We start from the raw sequence: 21136 nt of genomic DNA on the forward strand, positions 1-21136 counted from the left end.
CGAACGCTGTCGGTCGCCGTTCACTCCCTCGCCGGTGCGGGAGTGGGTTCCGTTCTGGGTATTGCTTTGCGCGGCCTCGCGGTTGAATTGGGTCTTGTATCGAATGGTGCACCAACCGTTGCCTTGGAGAAACTCTTCAAGGGCGATGTCCTCCCCGTTCACTTGAACTTCCATCACTGCTCCGGCGAAGCGAGCTCCGGTTAGGGTTAGCGTGGAGCTGGTCAAAAGCCTCTTTGATTGGGAAGGAAGTCGTTTCCCACCTTGAATATGGTGCCAGTAGAATCTTGGTGACTTCCTGCATATGCTGGTGTTACATTCATGAAGTGAATGAGCGATAATCACAGCGAAATTCTTGGAAAACGGAGCCGACGTGAAGTGCGTTCGCTCCCTTCGGCGACTCCTTCTTCTTCTTCCTGACACGCTGAAAGCAAAGAAATTAAATGTTATTTTGTCCGCTGTGTGCCTAGGAGACAAAAAGTCGGCCACGTGGAAAGATTCAACGCACCCAAACCACCATCCCTACTGCCTTTGACTATTCTATCACAATATCATGCAAACTAAGTAAGCATTTACGGTTTCCCGGCATGTCCAGTGAATAATTGTCGCTAAAGTCCCACATCACGTATCGGCGTTTGCGTGCGTCGCTAGCATTGCGTGTCCCCTGCGTAATAGAATGGAATCATGGAGTCAACTCATCCACCAAACTGAATGCAAATAAATTGAAAATCAGCACTCAATAATCGTTAATCATGTATAAAGCCGGTCCAGTGGCAATGAATGCGGCAGCATACAATTATTCTCAATGACGAATGGTTCTCGGAAAGAAACTAATTCAAATTATTGGCGTTTGCAATAAAAAGGTGCAAATGTATGCTCATGCAAATTTGTTGCCTAGGGGGCCTAGTGGGGGTTAAACATTTTGTGCTGGATAAAAGACAAGCAACGCTTTTAAACAACGATGATATTTTATGGGCCAAATTGCATGGCGTGAGCATAGGTGCGTGAGGCATAATGAGGGAAATATGGGGCCTACCGACCTAGCAGATGTGTCAAGACGGCACCAGCAATATATATATATATATATATATATATATATATATATATATATATATATATATATATATATATATATATATATATATATATATATATATATATATATATATATATATATATATATATAAAGAGAGAGAGAGAGAGAACGAAATTGTTTTTGCAGCCTCTTGATCTCCACATAAATTTTGCTCGTGACTGCACATAATATTTCGAGGTGCGTTATTTCACTTGTGCGAAACATGGAGACAGAACGCTTTTTTAAGATAGAAAGCAATCAGTTCTACCGGCGTGTGTATAATTGCCTACAGACTCCATAGTGTTGAGAAAGGGAGGAAAGGTTGAAATGTCCATAAATAGAGCGGAAGGGAGAAGTAAGTAAGAAAATGAGACGACCAAAAGAAGAAACAAAAAAGCAGACGTCGCATGTGATGCACGGCCGCAAACTTACTAATGTAGAGACGATAGTAGAACGGACACTAGCACAGGAAACGCACTGTAAACGTAACTGCAACAGTTCACTATGTATCTGCTTATAGTATCTTTTATATGACGAAGGCGATGCGATAGCGGCGTTCAAATGTTCCCCCTGTCTCGCAGTGGTTTATCCTACCAGGATTTTAAACGTTCAATGAATTAAAAGACATCCAGCTCTAAGTCTCATTAAATGACTGCGAAACATTAACATAATGAAGAACGTGGTTATACAGCCATAGTTTCTATACTTCTGGTGTACGATGTATTTGGCTACGCCTATGGCCGGTAATTATGTTTACTCCTATTCTTTACACTCTATGTACTGTTAGCTGTCGCCTCCAAACAACAATTTTTTTTAGAACTCCCCATGCTTGCAATGATACTTGAAGCTCAGTTTAAAGATGTAAATTGTGAAACGCATGCTGCATTGTCATTGTCGTGTCAACGTTTTCTAGAAACGGGGACATTTGATGTATTGAAGCCTCGAAAAAATAACATAAATGAATTACCTCTACCTCATCCATGATACAACAACTCAAACCAATAAGAAAGAAAAATTAGGATGATGTTGCATTGGTGAGATAAAAACTAAAAAAAAAGAAAATATATATTCTACCATCCACACCAGCGAAACGACAGCGCATGGGCGAGCCGGCAAGATGAGTAGGATTTCTTTACCAAATTTGATACACTGTGCGAACACATATACCATGCTTCGTCTGCGCCGTAGAGTTGAGCTTATAGGTATACAATATAGATACAACGTTCTTTACGTCATGACCGAAGGTATAAAGTCATGAGCGGCTCAGAATCACTATGCCAAAAAAAGGTGAGGCGTGCAGACAGTACACAAGACAGGCGGACAACACGAATGCCACATAATGATTTTTTTCCATAATAAATCGTCACCAACTAGCTCAGCTTTCTGTCGTTTTAAGCTTAGACTATGGAGGTATGGCATGTCTTATGCACTAAACAGGCTGGAAACTAGGAAAGTGCTCACGAATATTTTATTCTCGTCTTTTTGCTGCATTACAGACCGCAAGTGGTTCGGCCTATTCAATCGTCGTTTCCCGCCCGCCCCAAGTTCGACCATTAACTGAAGAAACAGAAAGCCACATGCCAAAAGCTATGACGCTTTTGAGTTGTAGACTGTCAAATATATCTGCGCTGGATATGTAACATTCATCACTCAAGCAACATTCATCGTATGAAAACACGTTTTCCCTGGAAATACAACTGAAAATCGTCTCAGCAATCGTGGAACACACGCAGCGAAATTGTCAGGGTGGCAGGAAGATACATCAAGAGTTAGTCTTCGGAATGAAAACAGGTCGCCATTCTCGCCACTTACTTGGTATCAGGTTGCAGGAATGGACGCACTTCTTTCTTAACTACGCTTTGCTCGCTGCTGTTGGAGTTGGTGGGATGTTCTTGCTACCAGCCCTCATGGCCAGTCACCGTTTTAGTGAAGTTTACTTCGCTTTCATTTATACGTTGATCCAGCGTTTCATGAAGAACGACATGGCCGTGGTGCGACGTGGCGTCGTGTCTCTGCTGGACGATATGGTATCTCATGATGCATGCTTAAAGGCACGCGGTGCGGTTCGTCTGTTGGAGGTGGGCGCGGCATATGGACCAAATCTGGAATTCATTGACCGCTCCGTCGAGTATTGGACGCTGGAGCCCAACGGAAACTTCGAAGCAGCTCTGCAGAGGAATCTCAAAGAAAACCCGAAAGTTCGTGCCATTTTCGCTCTTTTGTTTTGCTTTATTGGGAACGTGTGTTACTTTTTTCGGTTTCTTGTTTGGTTAAAGGTGTTTCAGAGAACTTTTCAAGTGACTATCGAAATGCAAGAAAGAGAAAAACGAAAACTAAAACAAAGCGCGAATAGTCCATAAAGGGTGCAAAATCCTGAGTGGTGGATGATGAAAACCCAATGAAATGGACCGTCAGCTACCTCTACAATAAAGAAGGGCAAGAGACGCTTACCTTCCCTCTCCCCTTGAAAATTTTTTCAGACTGCTTGGAAGCTACTTTGTTGATAAGATGGCATTAGTTTGCCTGTGCCGTTTTACAACCTTCTATTTGTGGTTACTGCAAGAAGATCCAATATAGATCATTTATGTGGGCAGTTATGTGTAGTAAAGAGAATTGTCACTGCTAGAGGATTAGCCGACGTGGACCGTACATTGTAGTTAACAAGACAGGCGTAGAATGCACGCGTTTCAAGAAAAATATGTCAACGTCACCCTTCCGCTGAATACCATGTTAGGTGGCGTGTTTGTCTCGAAGCTATAGTTTCGGGCTTGATTCAGCTGATAATAACCAGGGTTTTTTATTGTTTGCTACGCCCCCTTGCACTCTCTCAAATGTTTTCTTCAGATGAACGAGCTATAGCGCGGACAGGCACGAACGACATAAGGAGGCACAAAGAGAACAAACACCCTTAACGCTACTGCCAACAGCAGTCTTCATTTTCAATACCAAGCCATAGTATACATTTCATGTGCCACGCGACACGGATAATGTGGAAGCAACTAGTTCTAACGAAGATGGAAAGAGAAAAAAAAAACGTAGCGAGAAAACAGCATTACTACCATTTACGCAGGGAACTATTATTCAAAAACGCTATCGGTGGCTTGCTTATGCACGATTCACCAAGTGCGTCGATATTCTCAGCCTCTATGATTAGGTGAGTAAGCCCGTCCTTATATCTACCTAGAATGCCAGTGTCATCAAACACTGGGTTGCAACTGCAATTTTGAGAATGTTGTGCAAGAAAACCATCAGGTGGCAGGGGTGTCACCTTGTTGTTGTGCTCTCTTATACGCTCGTTTATACATACGCTGGTCTGGACAACATCATGATTTCCGCAGGACAATGGGGTGCGGTTAATCACAAATTACTTGCAGTCCACAAATTCTTTCCTATGAATTTTTTACATGCTCAGCTTTTACTGATCTTGCCGAATCTGCCACCCGACAAAGGCTTCCTAGCTTGTTAGGCAGTGAAAACGTAACCCTCATGTGACCGCGGAGCGCCACTTTAAGATTATGCGAGAGTTGATTGATGCAGGGAACGATGGCAATGGTTTTGTTATCTGAAATTGCGTGGGTTAGGTTGTCAGATTGGCCCGGTCTAGAGCGCATTTGCGTAGGCGGTTTTTCTGCTGCTCACACCAGTACACGGGTTGGATAACCGGCTTACTTTAAGAGCGAGGCCTGACGCTGAAAACACTGGTTCAGTAAGTGCGCGCAGGACTTCTCTAACACCTTGTTAAAGCATATATTCGTTATGCTTCTCTTGACTACTGTTAAGCGGCTGGAATCAAATGGAAGTACTTATTTATTCGAGGGCTATAGAATCAGCTTGGGAGCTGATTCTATAGCCCTCGAATTAATAAGTACTTCCATTTGATTCCAGGAGCTGATTCTGTAGCCCTCGAATCACAGTTGAATGGCCGTCATCTAACGGCCATTCAACTGTGATTTCAAGGGGGTGGAAACTGTGACGACACATATTTAAAACTTCAGCACTCTCCTTACAGAATTGTTCAAACATGCAGTCAATAAATGTTATGAAATCCTCCTCATACATAAACACAATTCATACCTTTCATCCCTCTATGTGTTCTCATAAGCTTTTGCCTAGCTTAACTAAATATAGATTGCTTAGCCGAGGATCTAGCCAAGACCCAAGGAAGCCATGCCTTTTTTGGAGGAAGGCACCATTGTTCTACTGAATGAAAGTTGATCATTAGTAAAACTTCAATAAATACAAAAAATAGCCTACAGAAATTCCAGCTTCCCGAGGAAACTTAAGCACTCCCGCACTCGTCTATGCTTAGTTCGACACATGTTAGCAGGTAACAATGAGCAGCGCAATTCGTTGACATCGACTGAGAAGATTTTCAACCCCTGGTCGGCGTGAGCTTTCGCAAAATCTAAAATCTTTTCAGAAATATTTCTTGTGGCCTAGTTGGTCTGTACCTAAATAATAGACATGCTGTGCAAGGTGCACAAGAGAGGACAGGACAGCACGTAGAATATCTTGTTATATCTTCAGAACCTTCGGAACTCTGATCTCGAGGAGCTATAGCTTCTACAATGAATAGGCGGCAATTTGCTGCTGCGATGCGCCAAACTCTTGATGAGGGTGATAGTTACCATACGCTTATCTATAATAAGTTACTTGTGTACGGATAAACTGACATGAGCGTGAGGCAAATAACGTTTGTATGACAAAGGTTTTAACGAAACCCTAGTAGGAGTCTTTAGTTTTCTAGTGTGAAATGTGTGCGTGCAACAAGTACTTGGTCTCCTGCCCTCAGGTCGAGATGAAGCGCGTCATCCATGGATATGGCGAGGACATGGGAATGTTACCTGGTGAACACTTCGACGCTGTTCTCCTCGCCTTCGTCCTCTGCACGGCGAAAGATGGCTCGAAACTACTCAGCGAATGCAAGCGTGTCCTTGCAAAGGTAGGCGCTCAAGTGACATCCACAATTATACGTGCAAAAGTTGGCTTATGTTATGCAATCCAGTGACATTGACAAGAACTTTATTAGAGTGCCCTGAGGAACTTGACGAAGGCTCCCCCATAAAGTTGGTGGCTCCGCCCACGACGGGACAGGGAGATGGTGACTCCGCGACGTCGCGGGCCCTCTGGACGGCCTGTAGTTGGTTTGGAAAATCCGAGCTCTTCAGCAAGGCGTCCCGCTCGGACTTGTTATGAAAGTCGGAGCCCGCGTAGTGTGGGCACAGCTAGAGCATGTGGTCGAAGGAGCAGCACGCTTGACCGCCTTTTGAGCACGATTGCAGAAAGTTCGGGTCTATCCAACTAAGCGCTCTCGGGGTGAGGTACGATCTCGTCTGTAAAAGCCTGAAAGTAACAGACTGAGCCCTGTTCAGTTTCGGGCTGGGGGGAGGGAATTTTCTCCTGCTGTGTTTGTAATGTGACGTAATTTCATGAAACGTTGTAAATTTATCTTTGAAGAGGCAACCCTGCGGGAGAGCCGGACCGCTAGCTCGGGCGCGGGTCGTGAATTCACGCGCGAGGCGGTTGGCTCCCTCGTTAGGGTTGCAACCCGCTCGGTTAGTTGCATCGTCCATGTGGGCCGGGAACCATGCTATGGTATGACCTGCAGTTTCTCCTCGCGTGATAATACCAAAGCATCTGTTAACAATGTCGGCTGCGTGTTTACAAACTGCAGCGGACGAGAAAGCCCTGACCGCTGTGCGCGAGTAGGAGAAAATGGACGCCGGGCCTTTTGCGGCTTGAAGAGCCAAGGCTATCGCGGTTTCCTCCGTCTCGTTCGCGTGTTTAGCGTAGATTGATGCGGCTCTGATAAGTGTTCCGCGCGCGTCAGCGACCGTGATTGCAAACCTGTGCTCGCTGCCATATTTGGCGGCGTCAACAAAGAATTCATCTGCCCCGTAAAGATCGATTCGTGGAAGGATGGCTCCAGCCCGCGCTCTTCTGCGCCCTTTGTTATATATTGGGTGGATGTTCCTCGGCACGGGCTCAACCTTTACACCTTCACGGGCTAATTTAGACAGGGGGTGTCGGTTTAGCGGTGCCTGTATAGGGAGTTGACCAGCTTCATCAAGAATCTCGATTCCCGGCTTAGTTGACGATAGCCTGGAGATCTGTGCAACAAACTGTGCTTCAATTAATTCGTCTGTGGTATTGTGAATTCCCAGTTCAAGTAGTTTTATTGTGCTAGCGGATTGTGGAATACCGAGTATTCTTTTGACGCCGGACCTGATGTGCGTGTCGAGTTTGTTCTTTTCAATTTTGCTCCATTTGAGGTACGGTGCCGTGTAAGTAATGTGACTGATGAAGAAAGCTTGGAAGACCCTGAGTAGGTTGTCCTCCTTGAGTCCCCCGGCCCCTTTTGCTTGCAGTTCTAGTTATGAGTCTTAGTACATTTTTCGCCTGCGCGCCCAGTTTGTTTAGAGCCTCTGCATTACAGCCTTTGGCGTTGATCAAAGGTCCTAAAATTTTGATGGTGTTCACCCTCGGAATGGGGTGCCCTTCTCGTGTTGTAATTTCGACTGGCAGCGTTTCCAGAGGCTCGAGGTTCCTAACGCCCTGCCTCGACTGCCTGTAGAGCAGGAGTTCGGATTTGGTCGGTGACAGCTTGAGACCCGTGCATGTAAGAAATTCTTCCGTTACGTCTATGGCCGCCTGGAGAGATTGCTCTAGATCGGCCAAAGATCCCCGCAGACCAGATTGGTATATCGTCTGCATCGATTGCGTGGCCTATTTTTGGGAGTGTGGCCAGCCTTTCAGAGAGCATATGCATGGCGATAATAAATAGTAGCGGGGATAGGACCGAGCGCTAAGGGGTTCCGCCGTTTCTCAGTTCGTACGGACCGCCCGAGATCGTGCCTAGTCTAAGGAACGCTTTCATCTCCGATAGGAACCAGATAGTAACATTAATGAATTTCCGCCCTAGGTTGAGATGGGAAATTTTGTTCAAGATGTGTTGGTGAGCCACCTTCTCAAAGGCCTTAGCGAGGTCGAGTGCAATGATACCTCGTACGTCCCGCGTCTCGTTATCGAATATAGATCTTTTCAGGAGGAGCATTGCGTCCTGTATGGAGAGTCCCTATCTAAAACCTATTAGATTATGCCTAAATAGTTCGTGGTTTTCTACGTGTTCGACGATTCGATTGTGTTCTGTATGTTCTGCCACTTTGCAAATGCACGATGTTAGAGAGATGAGACGCAGGTTATTTATGTGCGGAGGTTTCCACGGTTTGGGGATGAGCACCACCTTGGCGGTGCGCCATTCCGACGAGACCTGCCCCGAGCTCCACACCTCGTTTATCTCTGCCGTTAGGATTTCGATGGCCTTGTCGTCCAGGTTCTGGAGGAGCTTGTTGGTGACCCTATCTGGCCCCGGGGCCGATCTTCCATTTAGGTTGAAGAGTACGTCTCTGATTTCTGAAATCTTAAAAGGTTTGTCTAATTCTGGCCTGTCTAGCCTCGCGAAGCCGCTCTCGCTCTTATGACTTGCGAATCTCCTCCCTTGACGGGTAGGTAAGTTCGCGCCAGGTCGTTGACAATTACAGCGTCTGTGAGGCTTGAGGTGACCTGCTTATGTATGAGCCTATCGATGGTGAGATTTAGCGCATTCCGGGACTGTTTATTGTTTAGGAGGCTTTTAAGCAGATTCCGCTTACTGCCTCTTCTCATGCGACCGTCCGTTTCGTTGCACGTTTCGTCCCACTGTTGCAGGGCTAGTTGCTTGGAATAGCACTCTATTTCCTTGTTTAGTGATGTTAGTTTTTCTCGTAGTCGGCGATTTAATTTCTGTATTTTCTACCTCCCTCCAAGAGCGTGTTTAGCCTCCAGGAGATGCGCTAACCGAGAGTCCATTATGGGGACTTCAAGTTTGGTGCTGATTTCTTTGGTCGCGTTTTTGGCAGCCTGTTTAAGATTGACAATTAGTTCTTTGAAGGATTCGCTTGAAGGGGCGGTTTCGGCTCGAATTATTGCGGAAAAGACCCTAATCGACGTATTCGTATTTGACCGGAGGTTTGGGTTCGACCTGCACCGCGATTTCGAGAACGTAGTGGTCACTACCGAAGCCCTCCTGGAGATTATCCCACGTGCCCTCGATATTTCGGAAGAATGTGAGGTCTGGCGTTGTGTCTCGACTGACCGAATTACCCCTTCTAGTGGGAAACCTAGGATCTGTAACAAGCGTGAGGTTAAAATCGGCTGCACATCCGGCTAAGTTTGTGCCCTTCTTGCTGTTAAAGCCGTATCCCTATTCAGTGTTCCGAGCGTTCAAGTTCCCCGCAATTAAAGGGGCACGTTTCGGGCTGCCCTGATTGCGGAATGTAAAAGTGCAATAAAGCCTCCGTTCTTATCTGCAGGCCAACTGTAGATGTTAAGATTAAAGACATTCATGTTGCTTGATCTACTGGGCACAAGCTCGATCAGTTGTGCTTCTAGTCCGCTACGATATCTTGGAACGATGTGCTCCACAAAGGAGACACTCTTTTTTAACTAAGGCGGCGATGCCTCTCCCCGCTTCGCCTTTGTACGCTACTGCGTGATACCCCGACAGAGTAATATCCTTCTCCGCGAGCGTGCCCTGCAGTAAAGTGACTTGTGGCTTGTCTGTCACCGATCTGACGAGCTGACGCTGACCTAACGGAGCCTTGCGTCTCTGGAAGCTAGCGCAGCGCCACTGCCAAATTTTAACGGTATTGTTATTTGTGTGAGCCATCTTGTTTACTGTGAACTTTTAGAAACCTGTGGCACCCCATCGGGATTTGATCCTGTCGGGAGTGGTTCAGTAGGTGTTGTCTACTTTTGGGCTGACCCATACGTCTTTCTAATAGCGTTACTCTCAACTCAATGGCGGAGAGCATTTCCATAATCCTACTCAGGGTCTTTTCCAGTTTACCCTCGCTTTTGACGGGGGAAGCCTAGGAGGCGGACGGGGTCTCGTTGACCTCGGTTATGTCGCCCTCTTCTTCCTCCTCTGTGTCGCTAAATGGTTCCGGGTTGAGCGCCTTCCGTTTCGACTGCCCGGCTAACGGGCCTGGTTTACTGTTGCTAACCTCATGCCGGTTTATGAGTTTTCCTTTCATGTTGTTAAAGGATTCCTTAAGCTCTGTGCGCTCGCGTCTAAGTTCCCTATTTTCCGCTTCGAGCGCTTGGATACGGGGATTGATCCTATGCTCTGGCTGTGCCTCACCTGTCGCTTCTTTGCTTGATGCGTTCTTCTTCCCAGACGGCTGTGTCGCTCCCTTCACCTTGTTGGCCCACGTGGGCGGCTTGACGGACTGGGAGCGAGAACGGGATCTCGATCTCGAGGAGCCAGATCGAGATCCCATCCTTGCCTCTGTTTGGATTCTCTCCTTCTCGAGCGTGAGCGCCCTCCGGATAGAGATCGGGTACCTAGGATGGAACCACTCCGCGCAGCTGGTGCAGCCAACGAGATGTCGCCAATTGCGTCGGTGACGTGAGATTCTTTGTCCAGTTGTGCCTTCCTTGCTCTTTGTCGGCGTCTTCAGGGTCGGCGTCGTACGATGTATGGAATTTGATAGCGCTTTTTGCACGTTCGGTCTCCGGTGACGTGGGGCCTGCCGCATGCTTCGCATTTGGGGGAGCATTGATGTTCGTCTTCGTCGTCCGCTTTTGCTTTTCCGCAACCGCGGCATTTGCTTCTCTCTTCCTCGTTGCTGATGCAAACGTCGGCACGGTGGCCTGCGTGGCCGCAAGCATGGCAAACGTCGACTTGGCGTCGGTATAAAGAACATGGCAACAAGGCTGTGCCGCAGATCACGTGTTTGGGCACAGGCATGCCTCTGAAGAGAATCACGACTGCATGCGAGTTCTTGATTTTTCTGGCTTCTAGTGCCGTGGGATTTCTTTCGCTGACAATCCTGTTTCTAAGCGTGCCTTCATCGTGACAGGGGTCGATGTGCCTAATGATGCCTTTGCACGTATCTTCGGGGGCAGTGACGTACGCCGAGACTTCGTAGGCGCCGTACTTAGTATGGATTTGATTTAGTCTCGCATAGGCCCTCGCATTAGCGGCGTGCGGAGAAGAGATGATTAAAATATTCTGTACCTTGTTTGAGCACACGGTGTCTTCCTTGGTTTGATGCTCAGGCAGGGCCACCGCCATGGCCAGGGCTTGAGCGAGCAGTACTACGTCGGCTCTTCATACGTCGAGGCCTCCCTTGGGGCGCACGATAATCTTGATCTGTTCCTTCGGGACCTTCGCAAGTCCCGAAGCTGCCGTTACTTGCGACAACAGACTTTTAGTTGGTCCCTTGGCAGTGCGGCAGCCAGCCGGCTTGTTCGCGGTACCACGTTGGCCATCTCGTACTGGCGGCCTGTTCGTCTCCTGCTTTTTACGGTTCTTGAGGGCGCTGATCCACCCAGCACCATTGAGACCTTCCAGGGTTAGGTCCATGCCTTCCACAGTTACGACTTCGGGCATGGCGTCGCTTTCGATGAACGCACATGTCGTCGCTTCAGTCGCGCACAGAGACGGCAAAACGTAAGCGCGGGACTGCCTCTACAGGCAGGCCTGCCTGCATTGCCGCGCCGAGAGCAGGCTGTGCCCGTTCGGGCTAGCTCTCTCGTCGGCGTGATCGTAGAGCAAAAGCCTCAGAATATGACGAAAAGTCCACCCACCGATAAAACTCTGGCATCGGCGTATTCTTTGAAACTTGGCGGTTCCGGTGAGGTATATATATCCAGGATTATTCTTGGAAAGACGTCCAAAAACAGTTAAGAACGCGCGAGCCGACGTGGATACGTCCGCACTGCTCGGCACCTCTTCTTCCCTTATGCAATCCAAAACTTATTTTTATTCACGCGCGGCGCCATGTTCCCCGCGGTATCATATTGAATGCATCGCGTTTTATCTGCGCACACTGTCGTTCCTTACTTCGAGCCAAGAAGTTCCTCTATTCAACAAGAGTCACCGAATAAATTTTCCCAGGCCAGCTCCGTTTCTGTTGCTATGAAAACCAACATACAGTATAACGTATACAATAAATCCTGCGTTGAACCACTCTCATCTGCTCACTTTATGAATACTTGTGGGTGAACCTTGTACTGCGTATCGGATGTATAGGCTCCTGGTGTGCATGGCAATCCTTGCCCACGCACTGTGCGATGTTTACTCACATTTTGCAAAGAGATACCCCTTTGCATAACATTTTCTTTAATGACAAGTTCGCATGCATTACTTACCAGTGTTGTTCACAAGCAATCTTGCATGCACTAATCGAAAAATATTAATTCCAGTGCAACGGAATTGTTGCGCCATCTTTCAGGCCTGTCGTACAGACTGCGATGAGCAACATTGACTAATTCGCGTACGAACAGCACATGTGAGACAGGCCCTGAATTTGGAATTTATGTACGTGGAGACCTCATTTCTAAGCAAAACTATCTTAGCTTCTTTGTGTGTTTTAGAGGTGTCTAAAATCTAGAAGCTGTTCACCACGTAGGCGCCACGATGGCGTCAAAACAACGCACGGCCACAACTCACTGCAGCGACATGTGTGGTTACCTTTTGCTTTGTATTATTGAGGGACCAGAAAAAGCCAATATAGTGAGTGAGTGAGTGAATAAACTTTTATTTGATCCAGCAAAGCGCGATAAAACGCGCACCTGGCTAATCCCACGACGGGACTGACAGATCTAGTCTGCCGGCCCGATCGCGGGCGCGCTGGACGGCCAGGATTTGATCCTCAAAGACGGGACTTTGCAGGAGGGCGTCCCACTCTTCCTTGGTGAACTTCGGGCCCAGCGACCCGCACTCCCAGAGCATATGAGGCAACGTAGCTACCTCGCCACAGGCCACGCAAGAACAATTGGTATAAATCTCTGGATATATGCTATTAAGGGAAGCCGGATTTGGGTACGAGTTCGTTTGCAGAAGTCTTAGTGTGACCGCCTGCGGCCTGCTTAACTTGGAGTGAGGTGGGGGGAAAACCCTTCTCTCTAAGTAGAAGAATTTAGTTATTTCGTTGTGTGTGAGAGGAGCGTCTCGGTGTCCGGGGAGAGAGTCGCCCGACCCGAGGGCAGCGCGGTCGGTAAAGCCACGCGCAGCCTCGTGGGCAGACTCGTTGAGGTTCAGAGGAACTCCCTCAATTGCCCCGACGTGTGCAGGGAACCAAAAAATCGAGTGCATGGAGGTGTTGCCGTGTTTGGCGCCTTTCAGAATTTGAACTACCTGCCGGGCTACCCGGCCTTTCTGGAATGCCCTGATGGCGGCTTTCGAATCGCTATACACCCTGTCTCTCCGACCGTCTTGCATGGCGAGTGCAATGGCCACTTGCTCGGCCACCTCTGGGTTCGTCGTCCGGACGGAAGCACAGTTGATAACTTTACCCAGCGTGTCAACGATGGAAACCGCAAAAGCCTTGCCGTCTCGGTATGCAGCTGCGTCCACGAAGCTTGCTGCGATTTTGTCCCTGTTTACTTGCTTTAGCATATTCAATGCTCTTGCCTTGCGACGACCTGCGTTGTGAACGGGATGAACGTTGCGGGGCAAAGGGGCGACCACGATCTTCTCCCCTATTTCTCTGGGGATTTGGGTGTCTTCAGCCAAGTTCTTGGTTGGTGCGAGTCCGAGCTCCTCGAGGATACGCCTGCCGGCCGGCGTGGTGGACAGCCGAGTTAGCTGGGCCCGTTCCTGAGCCTCGGCTATCTCCTCCATGGTGTTGTGTATGCCCAGCCGAAGGAGGTCCTCTGTATGCGTTCGGACGGGCAGCCCGAGGGCTCTCTTGAAGAATTTTCTAATCAGGGCATTAAGCTTTTCCCGCTCGGCTCTGAGCCAGTTGTGCATGGCCACCGTGTAGGTGAAGTGACACAGCACAAAGGCGTTGATGAGCCGAAGCAGGTTGTCCTCCTTGAGGCCACGATGTCTGTTCGTGACCCTTCGGACAAGGCGAAAAGCATTGTCTGTTTTCGCAATTATCCTGCGTAACGCAGTGCCGTTGCCGCCGCGTGATTCTATAAACATACCCAGGACTCTGATGGTGTCGACCCGGGGTATCGGGTCACCGCTCCGAGTGAACAGGTGAATGTCACTTTCCGAGACCGGTTTCCAGCCCTTGGGTCTGCGCCCTTTTTCTTTTCTATAAAGGAGAAGCTCAGATTTGGTGGGGGAGCATCTGAGTCCGGTGGGTAGCAGGTACTGCTCCGTGACGTCTACCGCCTCTTGCATGGCGCTTTCCACTTGCCCTTCGCTACCGCCGGTGCACCAGATGGTGATGTCGTCTGCGTAGATGGTGTGTTTGATACCTTCAACTTGTGCCAGATTCCTCGAGAGGCCGATCATGCAGATGTTGAAGAGTGCAGGAGAAATGACCGAGCCTTGCGGCGTGCCCCGTGGGCCCAGGAGCAACTCGTCGGAGACAAAGTCGCCGATCCGCAGCTTCGCTTTCCTCCCCGTCAGGAACGAACGAACGTAGTTATATAGTCTGGGGCCCAGCTCGAGGTCTGCCACGGAGGCCAGAATGTATTCGTGGAGAACGTTGTCAAAGGCTTTCTCGAGGTCGAGTCCGAGCAGGGCCCTGGTGTCTCTGGTACTGCCGTCGATGATTTGATGTTTGATCATCTTCATGGCGTCCTGCGACGAGAGGCCGGCACGAAAGCCAATCATGTTGTGAGTATAGATGTTGTTCTCTTCGAGATATCTGTTTAGTCTGTTGAGGACGACATGCTCCGCCACTTTCCCAACGCAGGAGGTGAGAGAGATCGGTCGGAGGTTGTCCACGTTCGGAGCCTTGCCGGGTTTGGGGATCAGGACGACGTTGGCGGTCTTCCATTGCTCTGGGACGCTGCCGTTTTTCCAGGTCTCGTTGATCTTCTCGGTGAGGTATGCGATCGAACCGTCGTCAAGGTTCCGCAGCATCTTGTTGGTGATTCTGTCGGCACCTGGCGCACACCTCCCCTTGAGCGCGAAAATGGCTTGCCTAATTTCCCCCACGGTAAAGTCTTCGTCCAATTCCGGACGGTATTTGGGTATTATGGGTATTATTAGGACGGTATTATGGGAAGGTATTTCTCCATGAGCTTGGCAACCAGCTCGTCCCCGGAACAGGATGTGGTAGCTTCGTGCAGGGCTCTGGCGAGCGTGTGTCTCTGACTGGATCTGGTGCTGCCCTCGTCGAGGAGATGTTTAAGCATGCCCCAGGACTTGCCGTTACGCATCTGCCCGTCTATCGAGTCACAGACCTCGTCCCATTGCTGCTTGCCGAGGGTCCGACAGTGATCTTCGATGGCCTTGTTAAGCTCGGAGATCTTTTTCCTCAATCTTCGGTTAAACCTTTGTCCCTTCCATCTTAGAAGCAGCGCCTGCTTGGCCTCGATCAGATGGGCCAGCCTACTGTCCATCTTTTCTACCTCCAGGTCGCTGACGATCTTCTTAGTGGATGACTCGGCGTCACTCTTGATTCGCTCGCACCAATCTTCCAGGTCTTTGGGGACGGGTGCACTGTCGTTGCCGCGGAGCTTGCGAAAAAGGTCCCAGTCCGTGACAGTGAATTCCCTGGATTTACTTCGGGTGACTTCGAAGCGGGTCTCGAGCACATAATGGTCGCTGCCAAAATTTATTGCGGTGTTGCTCCACTCGGCTCCCTCGACGTTCTTCACGAACGCCAGATCGGGGGTGGTGTCCCGGCTCACCGAGTTGCCGATTCGGGTGGGGAACGCCTTGTCCGTGATGAGCGTGAGGTCCATTTCGTTGGCGTTCTGCCACAGACCCCGGCCCTTGCTCGTGTCGTAGACGTACCCCCACACGCAGTACGGTGCGTTGAAATCTCCGACGACGACCAAGGGATGGGTGCCGGCCAGGTCGACGGACTTCCTGAGTATCGTTTTGAACTGCTGCTGCGAGTGCCTAGGATTGCTGTAGATGTTGAGAATAAACACGCTGTTTCTTCGCTGGTTGCGTTGTCTCGTGTTGAGCAGAACCTCCGACATGACGTATTCGACCTTGCAACTCGCCAGCTTCAGGTCGTGAGACAAGTGTGTAAGCCTCCTGTCAATTAACGTGCACACTCCCCGACCTTCGCCCTGCACGGAGACGGCACGATAACCAGAGAGGGATGCGGCAGAGACGATGGTTTCCTGTAATGCTATTACTTGTGGTTTGTTAGGTAGCGATCTTAAATATTGCTGCAAAGGAGCCCTCTTATTGGAGTACCCCCTGCAGTTCCACTGCCAAATTTTGAACTCCTCTTTGGAACTATCCATGATTAGATAAAGTGTCCGGGGTACCCGCTGTAAGCACAGGTGCACGCAAGAAGTTCCCCCCACTCTGACGTGCCGATGTGCTCGTAGCCCTGATCTGAGTCCCCGACGCGTTCGGAACAACAACCTGCATCGGAGTTACGGACGTATTATTATTCGGGATCACCAGACGCTCGAGGGCGTCCATGCGATCGGCCAGCGCGCCTAGGCCTCTCCGCGGGTCTCCAAGGGCGACTTGCACCTGTGCTAAGCCTTGTTGCAACTGCTGCACACTCTTAGTGAGCGTAGCCAGCATGCCTTTGATCTCATAAGTTTGAGAGTCTGAGTCGTCCTTACTGGAAACTGCCCTACGCTTGGCGGCGCCGGCCGAGTCGCAGGCCGGAACTGGTGCTTCTGTGGCGGTCGGCGCCGACGCGTTGGATGTAGCACTCTGACTGATTACCAATTTCTTTATCTCTATCATTTCACTAGCCATGTTTCTGATCATTTCTTTTAAGTCCGCGTTTTCCTTCATAAGGCGCGCTACCTCGGCGTCCCTGGATTGCTCTGGAAGCGGGTCGCGTGGGCCCCGGTAGGATCTCGCGTGGGCGCCGCCAGCAACCATATCTGCCCACGATAGCGTCGACTTTCTCTTCCTCTGCTGGCCGGCACTGGACTCATAGTGGGCCCTCGAGACAGAGCGGCTCCTGGAGCGGCTTCCGGATCTGCCCCTGGACATAGATCTGCCCCTGGACCGGGATCTTCCCCTGGACCTGGAACGGCGTCCGGAAGGCGGAGAGGGGCTCTTGGATCTAGAGCTCCCGCGAGCCGCGGAGCGACCGGCGGCGGCCGGGAGTTGTCGCTCGCCCATGGCGAGGGCCGGAGACTTGCTTCTATTGGCTCGGAATCGGTCCCCGCGCCTGCGTCTGACGAGGTACGGCGTCTGGTACCTCTGCTTGCATTCCTTGGCAGCGGTGAAGTGTCGGCCTCCGCACAGCCTGCATTTGGGGTCGCACTTGTGTTGTTCGTCCGGGTTGGCGATGCCGCATCCCCTGCACGTAGTTTCGTCCGGCGAGGGGCAGACGTCCGCTCGATGCCCGAGGCGGCAACAGGCGTAGCACACCTCCACTTGCTTCCTATATAATGCACACCTCACAAGTGTTCCACTTTTCTGTTTCACTTTTCTTTTCACTTTCTTTTCCACTTTTCCACTTTTCTTTTCTGTGCTTTCAAAAGCTTATTTCACAAGATACAGAGAGAGAGAGAATGAAGAGGAAAGGCAGGGAGGTTAACCAGATATGAGTCTCCGGTTTGCTACCCTACACTGGGGACGGGGGATAGGAGTTAGAAAGATGACAGAGAGGAAAACGCTAAAAAAAGGAAAAAAAAACACGCACACATGGAGGCACACACACAAAAGGCGTTCCAGTTAAAGTCGTTCACTCAGGCCGGTAGATCGCAAAAAGCGCAATAGCGCTTGCACGGCCTTCTTCTGTGACGGTAGGTCCTTTCGATGTTGTAGAATTCTTTTTTCGGATAGCACTTGGTCGTCCAGTTTGTCAAGTTCGTGGCGAAGGAATGCCCTCTGTGTACTGTACTGCGGGCAGGCACACAAAATATGGCCAATTGATTCTTCATGGCTGCAGTGGTCACAGGTTGGGCTGTCGGTCATCCCTATGCGGAATGCATAGGCTTTAGTAAAGGCAACGCCCAACCAAAGTCGATATAAAAGCGTACCGTCTCTACGGCGAAGCTGTGATGGCGCTCGAAGACTTAGTGTTGGATCAAGTGAGTACAGTCGCGTGTTTCTTAAATGTGGCTCAATCCAATGCGATGCGGTGCACTGCCGAGCAAGTAGGCGGAGTTTCCGTGCTGCGTCAGCTCTAGAATGAGGAATCGGGACGCAGCGCTCCTCAGTATGGGCTGAGTGGGCAGCGTGATCCGCCCGTTCATTGCCGATAATCCCGCAGTGACTTGGAAGCCACTGAAAGGTTATCTCATGGCCTGCTTCACTTATATGTTGCAACGTCTCTTCAATATGGAATATTAGTTGTTCGTGTGGTCCACGTCGTAAAGGTGACAGTACAGACTGCAGTGCCGCCTTCGAATCGCAGAATATTGTCCATTTATGTGGTGGTTCATCACCAATGTGATGAAGGGCAGTAAAGAGCGCTGCGAGCTCTGCTGCCGTTGATGTTGTCGCGTGGGTCGTCTTAAATTTGATTGTTGTAGCTTTCGCTGGTATGACGATTGCCGCCACGGTGCTACTTGGAAGGACAGATCCATCAGTGTAAATATGCGTAGAATCACGGTAGTTCTGGTACAAATGCAGTAGCGTGAGCTGTCTAAGGGCTGGCGATGATAGATCAGCTTTTTTCGAGATACCAGGTATTGTGAGGTTGATTTTTGGCTGAGCGAGGCACCATGGAGGAATCGAAGGTCTCGCAGCCGGGGTGAAACAAGCTGGCAATGATTCATCATATGCGGTTATCGCCCGGCTGAAAGATGTGTGTGGTCTGTCCGCTGTTAGGGAGGCCAAGTGGTGACGAGGAGTGCTGGTCAGATGCCTTATATGGGTCCTGAGTACTTCAATTTCAATGTGGGTCTTGACAAGGTGATCTCCAGCGATTGCTATCGTAGCCACTGTTGAAGCACTCTGAGGCAGGCCTAGACAGATCCGGAGCACTTGACCCTGAAGACTTTGTATTGTGCGTAGATTTGTTTTACCAATGTTGTTTATTGCTGGCAAGCTGTATCGCAGAAATCCTTGGAAAAGCATCCTGTACAGTTGCAACATCGCACTTGGCGACATTCCCCAGGTCTTGCCAGCGAAAAACTTGAACAGGTGGCAGATGCCTGTCAACCGTTTTTTCATGTATGATACGTGTGGGCTCCATGACAAGTCCCTGCCGATTATGACACCTAGGAACTTGTACGATCGGACCCGTCGTATTATTTGGCCATTTATCATTACACTGTAGTTGGCCATGGGTTTGCGCGTACATGGCACTAGTGCACATTTCTCTGAGGAAATTTCCAGGCCTCGATTACGAAGGTAGAGAACAGTTTGTGTGGCGGCTCTCTGAATTCTCGCTCGCAAATGTAGGCGTGTTACTGCAGACGTCCATATGCAGATGTCATCCGCGTACATTGATAGCCTCACTGTAGTTGGCACGTGCTCAAGGAGAGCAATTAGTGTTAGATTAAATAACACAGGGCTAAGTACACCGCCATGGGGGACGCCACGGTAGCTATAATGTAGACAAGTATGGCCTTCTTCGGTGCTTACAAAAAAGGATCGCATGGATAAATAACTCCGTATCCATTTAAACATCTGACCACCCACTCCTACCTCTGCGAGAGCAGAGAGGATGGCCTCATGCGTAACGTTGTCATACGCCCCTTTAACGTCGAGGAATAAAGAAGCGCAGAGACGCTTACGGCATTTCTCATGTTGAATGTAGGTGACCAGGTCGACGACGTTATCGATCGATGATCGACCGCGTCGGAAGCCCACCATGGCATCTGGGTAGGTGTTGTGGTACTCCAAGTACCACTCCAGGCGTCCTAGGACCATCCTCTCCATTACTTTGCCCACACAGCTCGCCAACGCGATCGGGCGATATGATGAGAGCTCCAACGGCGACTTGCCAGGCTTCAGCAGTGGAACAAGGCGACTTGTCTTCCAGGTTGTTGGTAGCGTGCCATTTCTCCAAGATGCATTGTACACCTCAAGAAGAACACCTCTCGCTCGCTCCCCCAGGTGACACAGAGCTCGGTAGGAAATTCCGTCAGGTCCTGGCGCTGATGTGCGGCTACACACAGCTAATGCTGCCTTAAGTTCGTGGATCGAGAATGGTAGATCCAACCGGTGATCACGTGGTGGCGGACAGCTGGTCGAAGGCGATGGAATGTTGGTAGCTGTGAGTTGGCCGGATAGTCTGGCGCAGAAATCCTCTGCCATGTCAATCTCCGATCTCTTTTGAGAGAGGGCAAGTGCCTTGAATGGGAATCGCTGTACGGGAAGTGTCCGCAGTCCGCGCACCGTTCTCCATAGTTGCGATAAAGGCTTGCGTGGATCTAGCGACTCACAGAAGGCAGCCCAACGTTGCGATTCGAGCTTGTCTAACCGGCGCTGTATCTTCTTTTGCGTGCGCCTGGCGGTCCGTAGATCGTCCATTGTTTTCGTACGTCGGTATCTTTGTTCAGCACGTCGTCGGATTGCTCGAAGTCTTTCTAGTTCCACGTCAAATTCGTTCAGTTTCGAAGAGCATGTGAGAGTGCGCATAGTGTCTTGCACCGCGCTCTTAATTGTCTCTTCCAAGTCGAAAGATGGATTGGCGGCGCAGTGTTCTTCCATTATAGACTGAAATTTAGGCCAGTCCACTCTTTGGATCGTATCCCTTATTTTGGAAGCGGACAATCCTCTGATCTTGATGTACGTGGGGATATGGTCGCTTCCGTGCGTCTCTATGTCCGCAAACCACCCTGCACGTCTGACAAGGCTTCGTGAGACGAAAGCCAAGTCAAGACAGCTGCTGTAGGTGGAGCCACGTAAGAAGGTAGGACTTCCATCATTCAGCAGCCAAAGTTCATTACTGGAGGCGAAAGATACCAGAGCTCTGCCTCTTGCGTTGATCATCGGACTTCCCCAGAGTGTATGATGGGCGTTGAAATCTCCAATGATGACCCAGGGATGGGAGGTTGAGGAAAGGATGTCTTGCAGTCTTTTGTAATCAAATCGACTTGACGGAGATAGGTAGGCGCCCACAAAAGTAAAGGCCAAATTCTTTTTCCTTACGTTTAGGCATATATATTGATTATTGTCGTTAGGTGGTACAGGCTGACGAGTGTAGGTGAGGTCACGGCGAATAC

General features: G+C 49.7%; 1 protein-coding gene across 1 annotated transcript in view; it reads left to right on the forward strand.

Annotated features, from left to right (window-relative positions):
* The window catches only part of LOC135913855 (thiol S-methyltransferase TMT1A-like), a 75084-nt gene that overhangs the window by 49011 nt on the left and 4937 nt on the right, over positions 1-21136 (forward strand). Inside the window, exon 2 of the mRNA XM_065446553.1 lies at positions 5865-6014. Coding sequence (XP_065302625.1) covers positions 5865-6014 — 150 coding nt within the window. The remainder of the gene's footprint in view (positions 1-5864; positions 6015-21136) is intronic.

Source organism: Dermacentor albipictus, chromosome 5, assembly GCF_038994185.2.
Source record: "Dermacentor albipictus isolate Rhodes 1998 colony chromosome 5, USDA_Dalb.pri_finalv2, whole genome shotgun sequence".
Classification (NCBI taxonomy): domain Eukaryota; kingdom Metazoa; phylum Arthropoda; class Arachnida; order Ixodida; family Ixodidae; genus Dermacentor; species Dermacentor albipictus.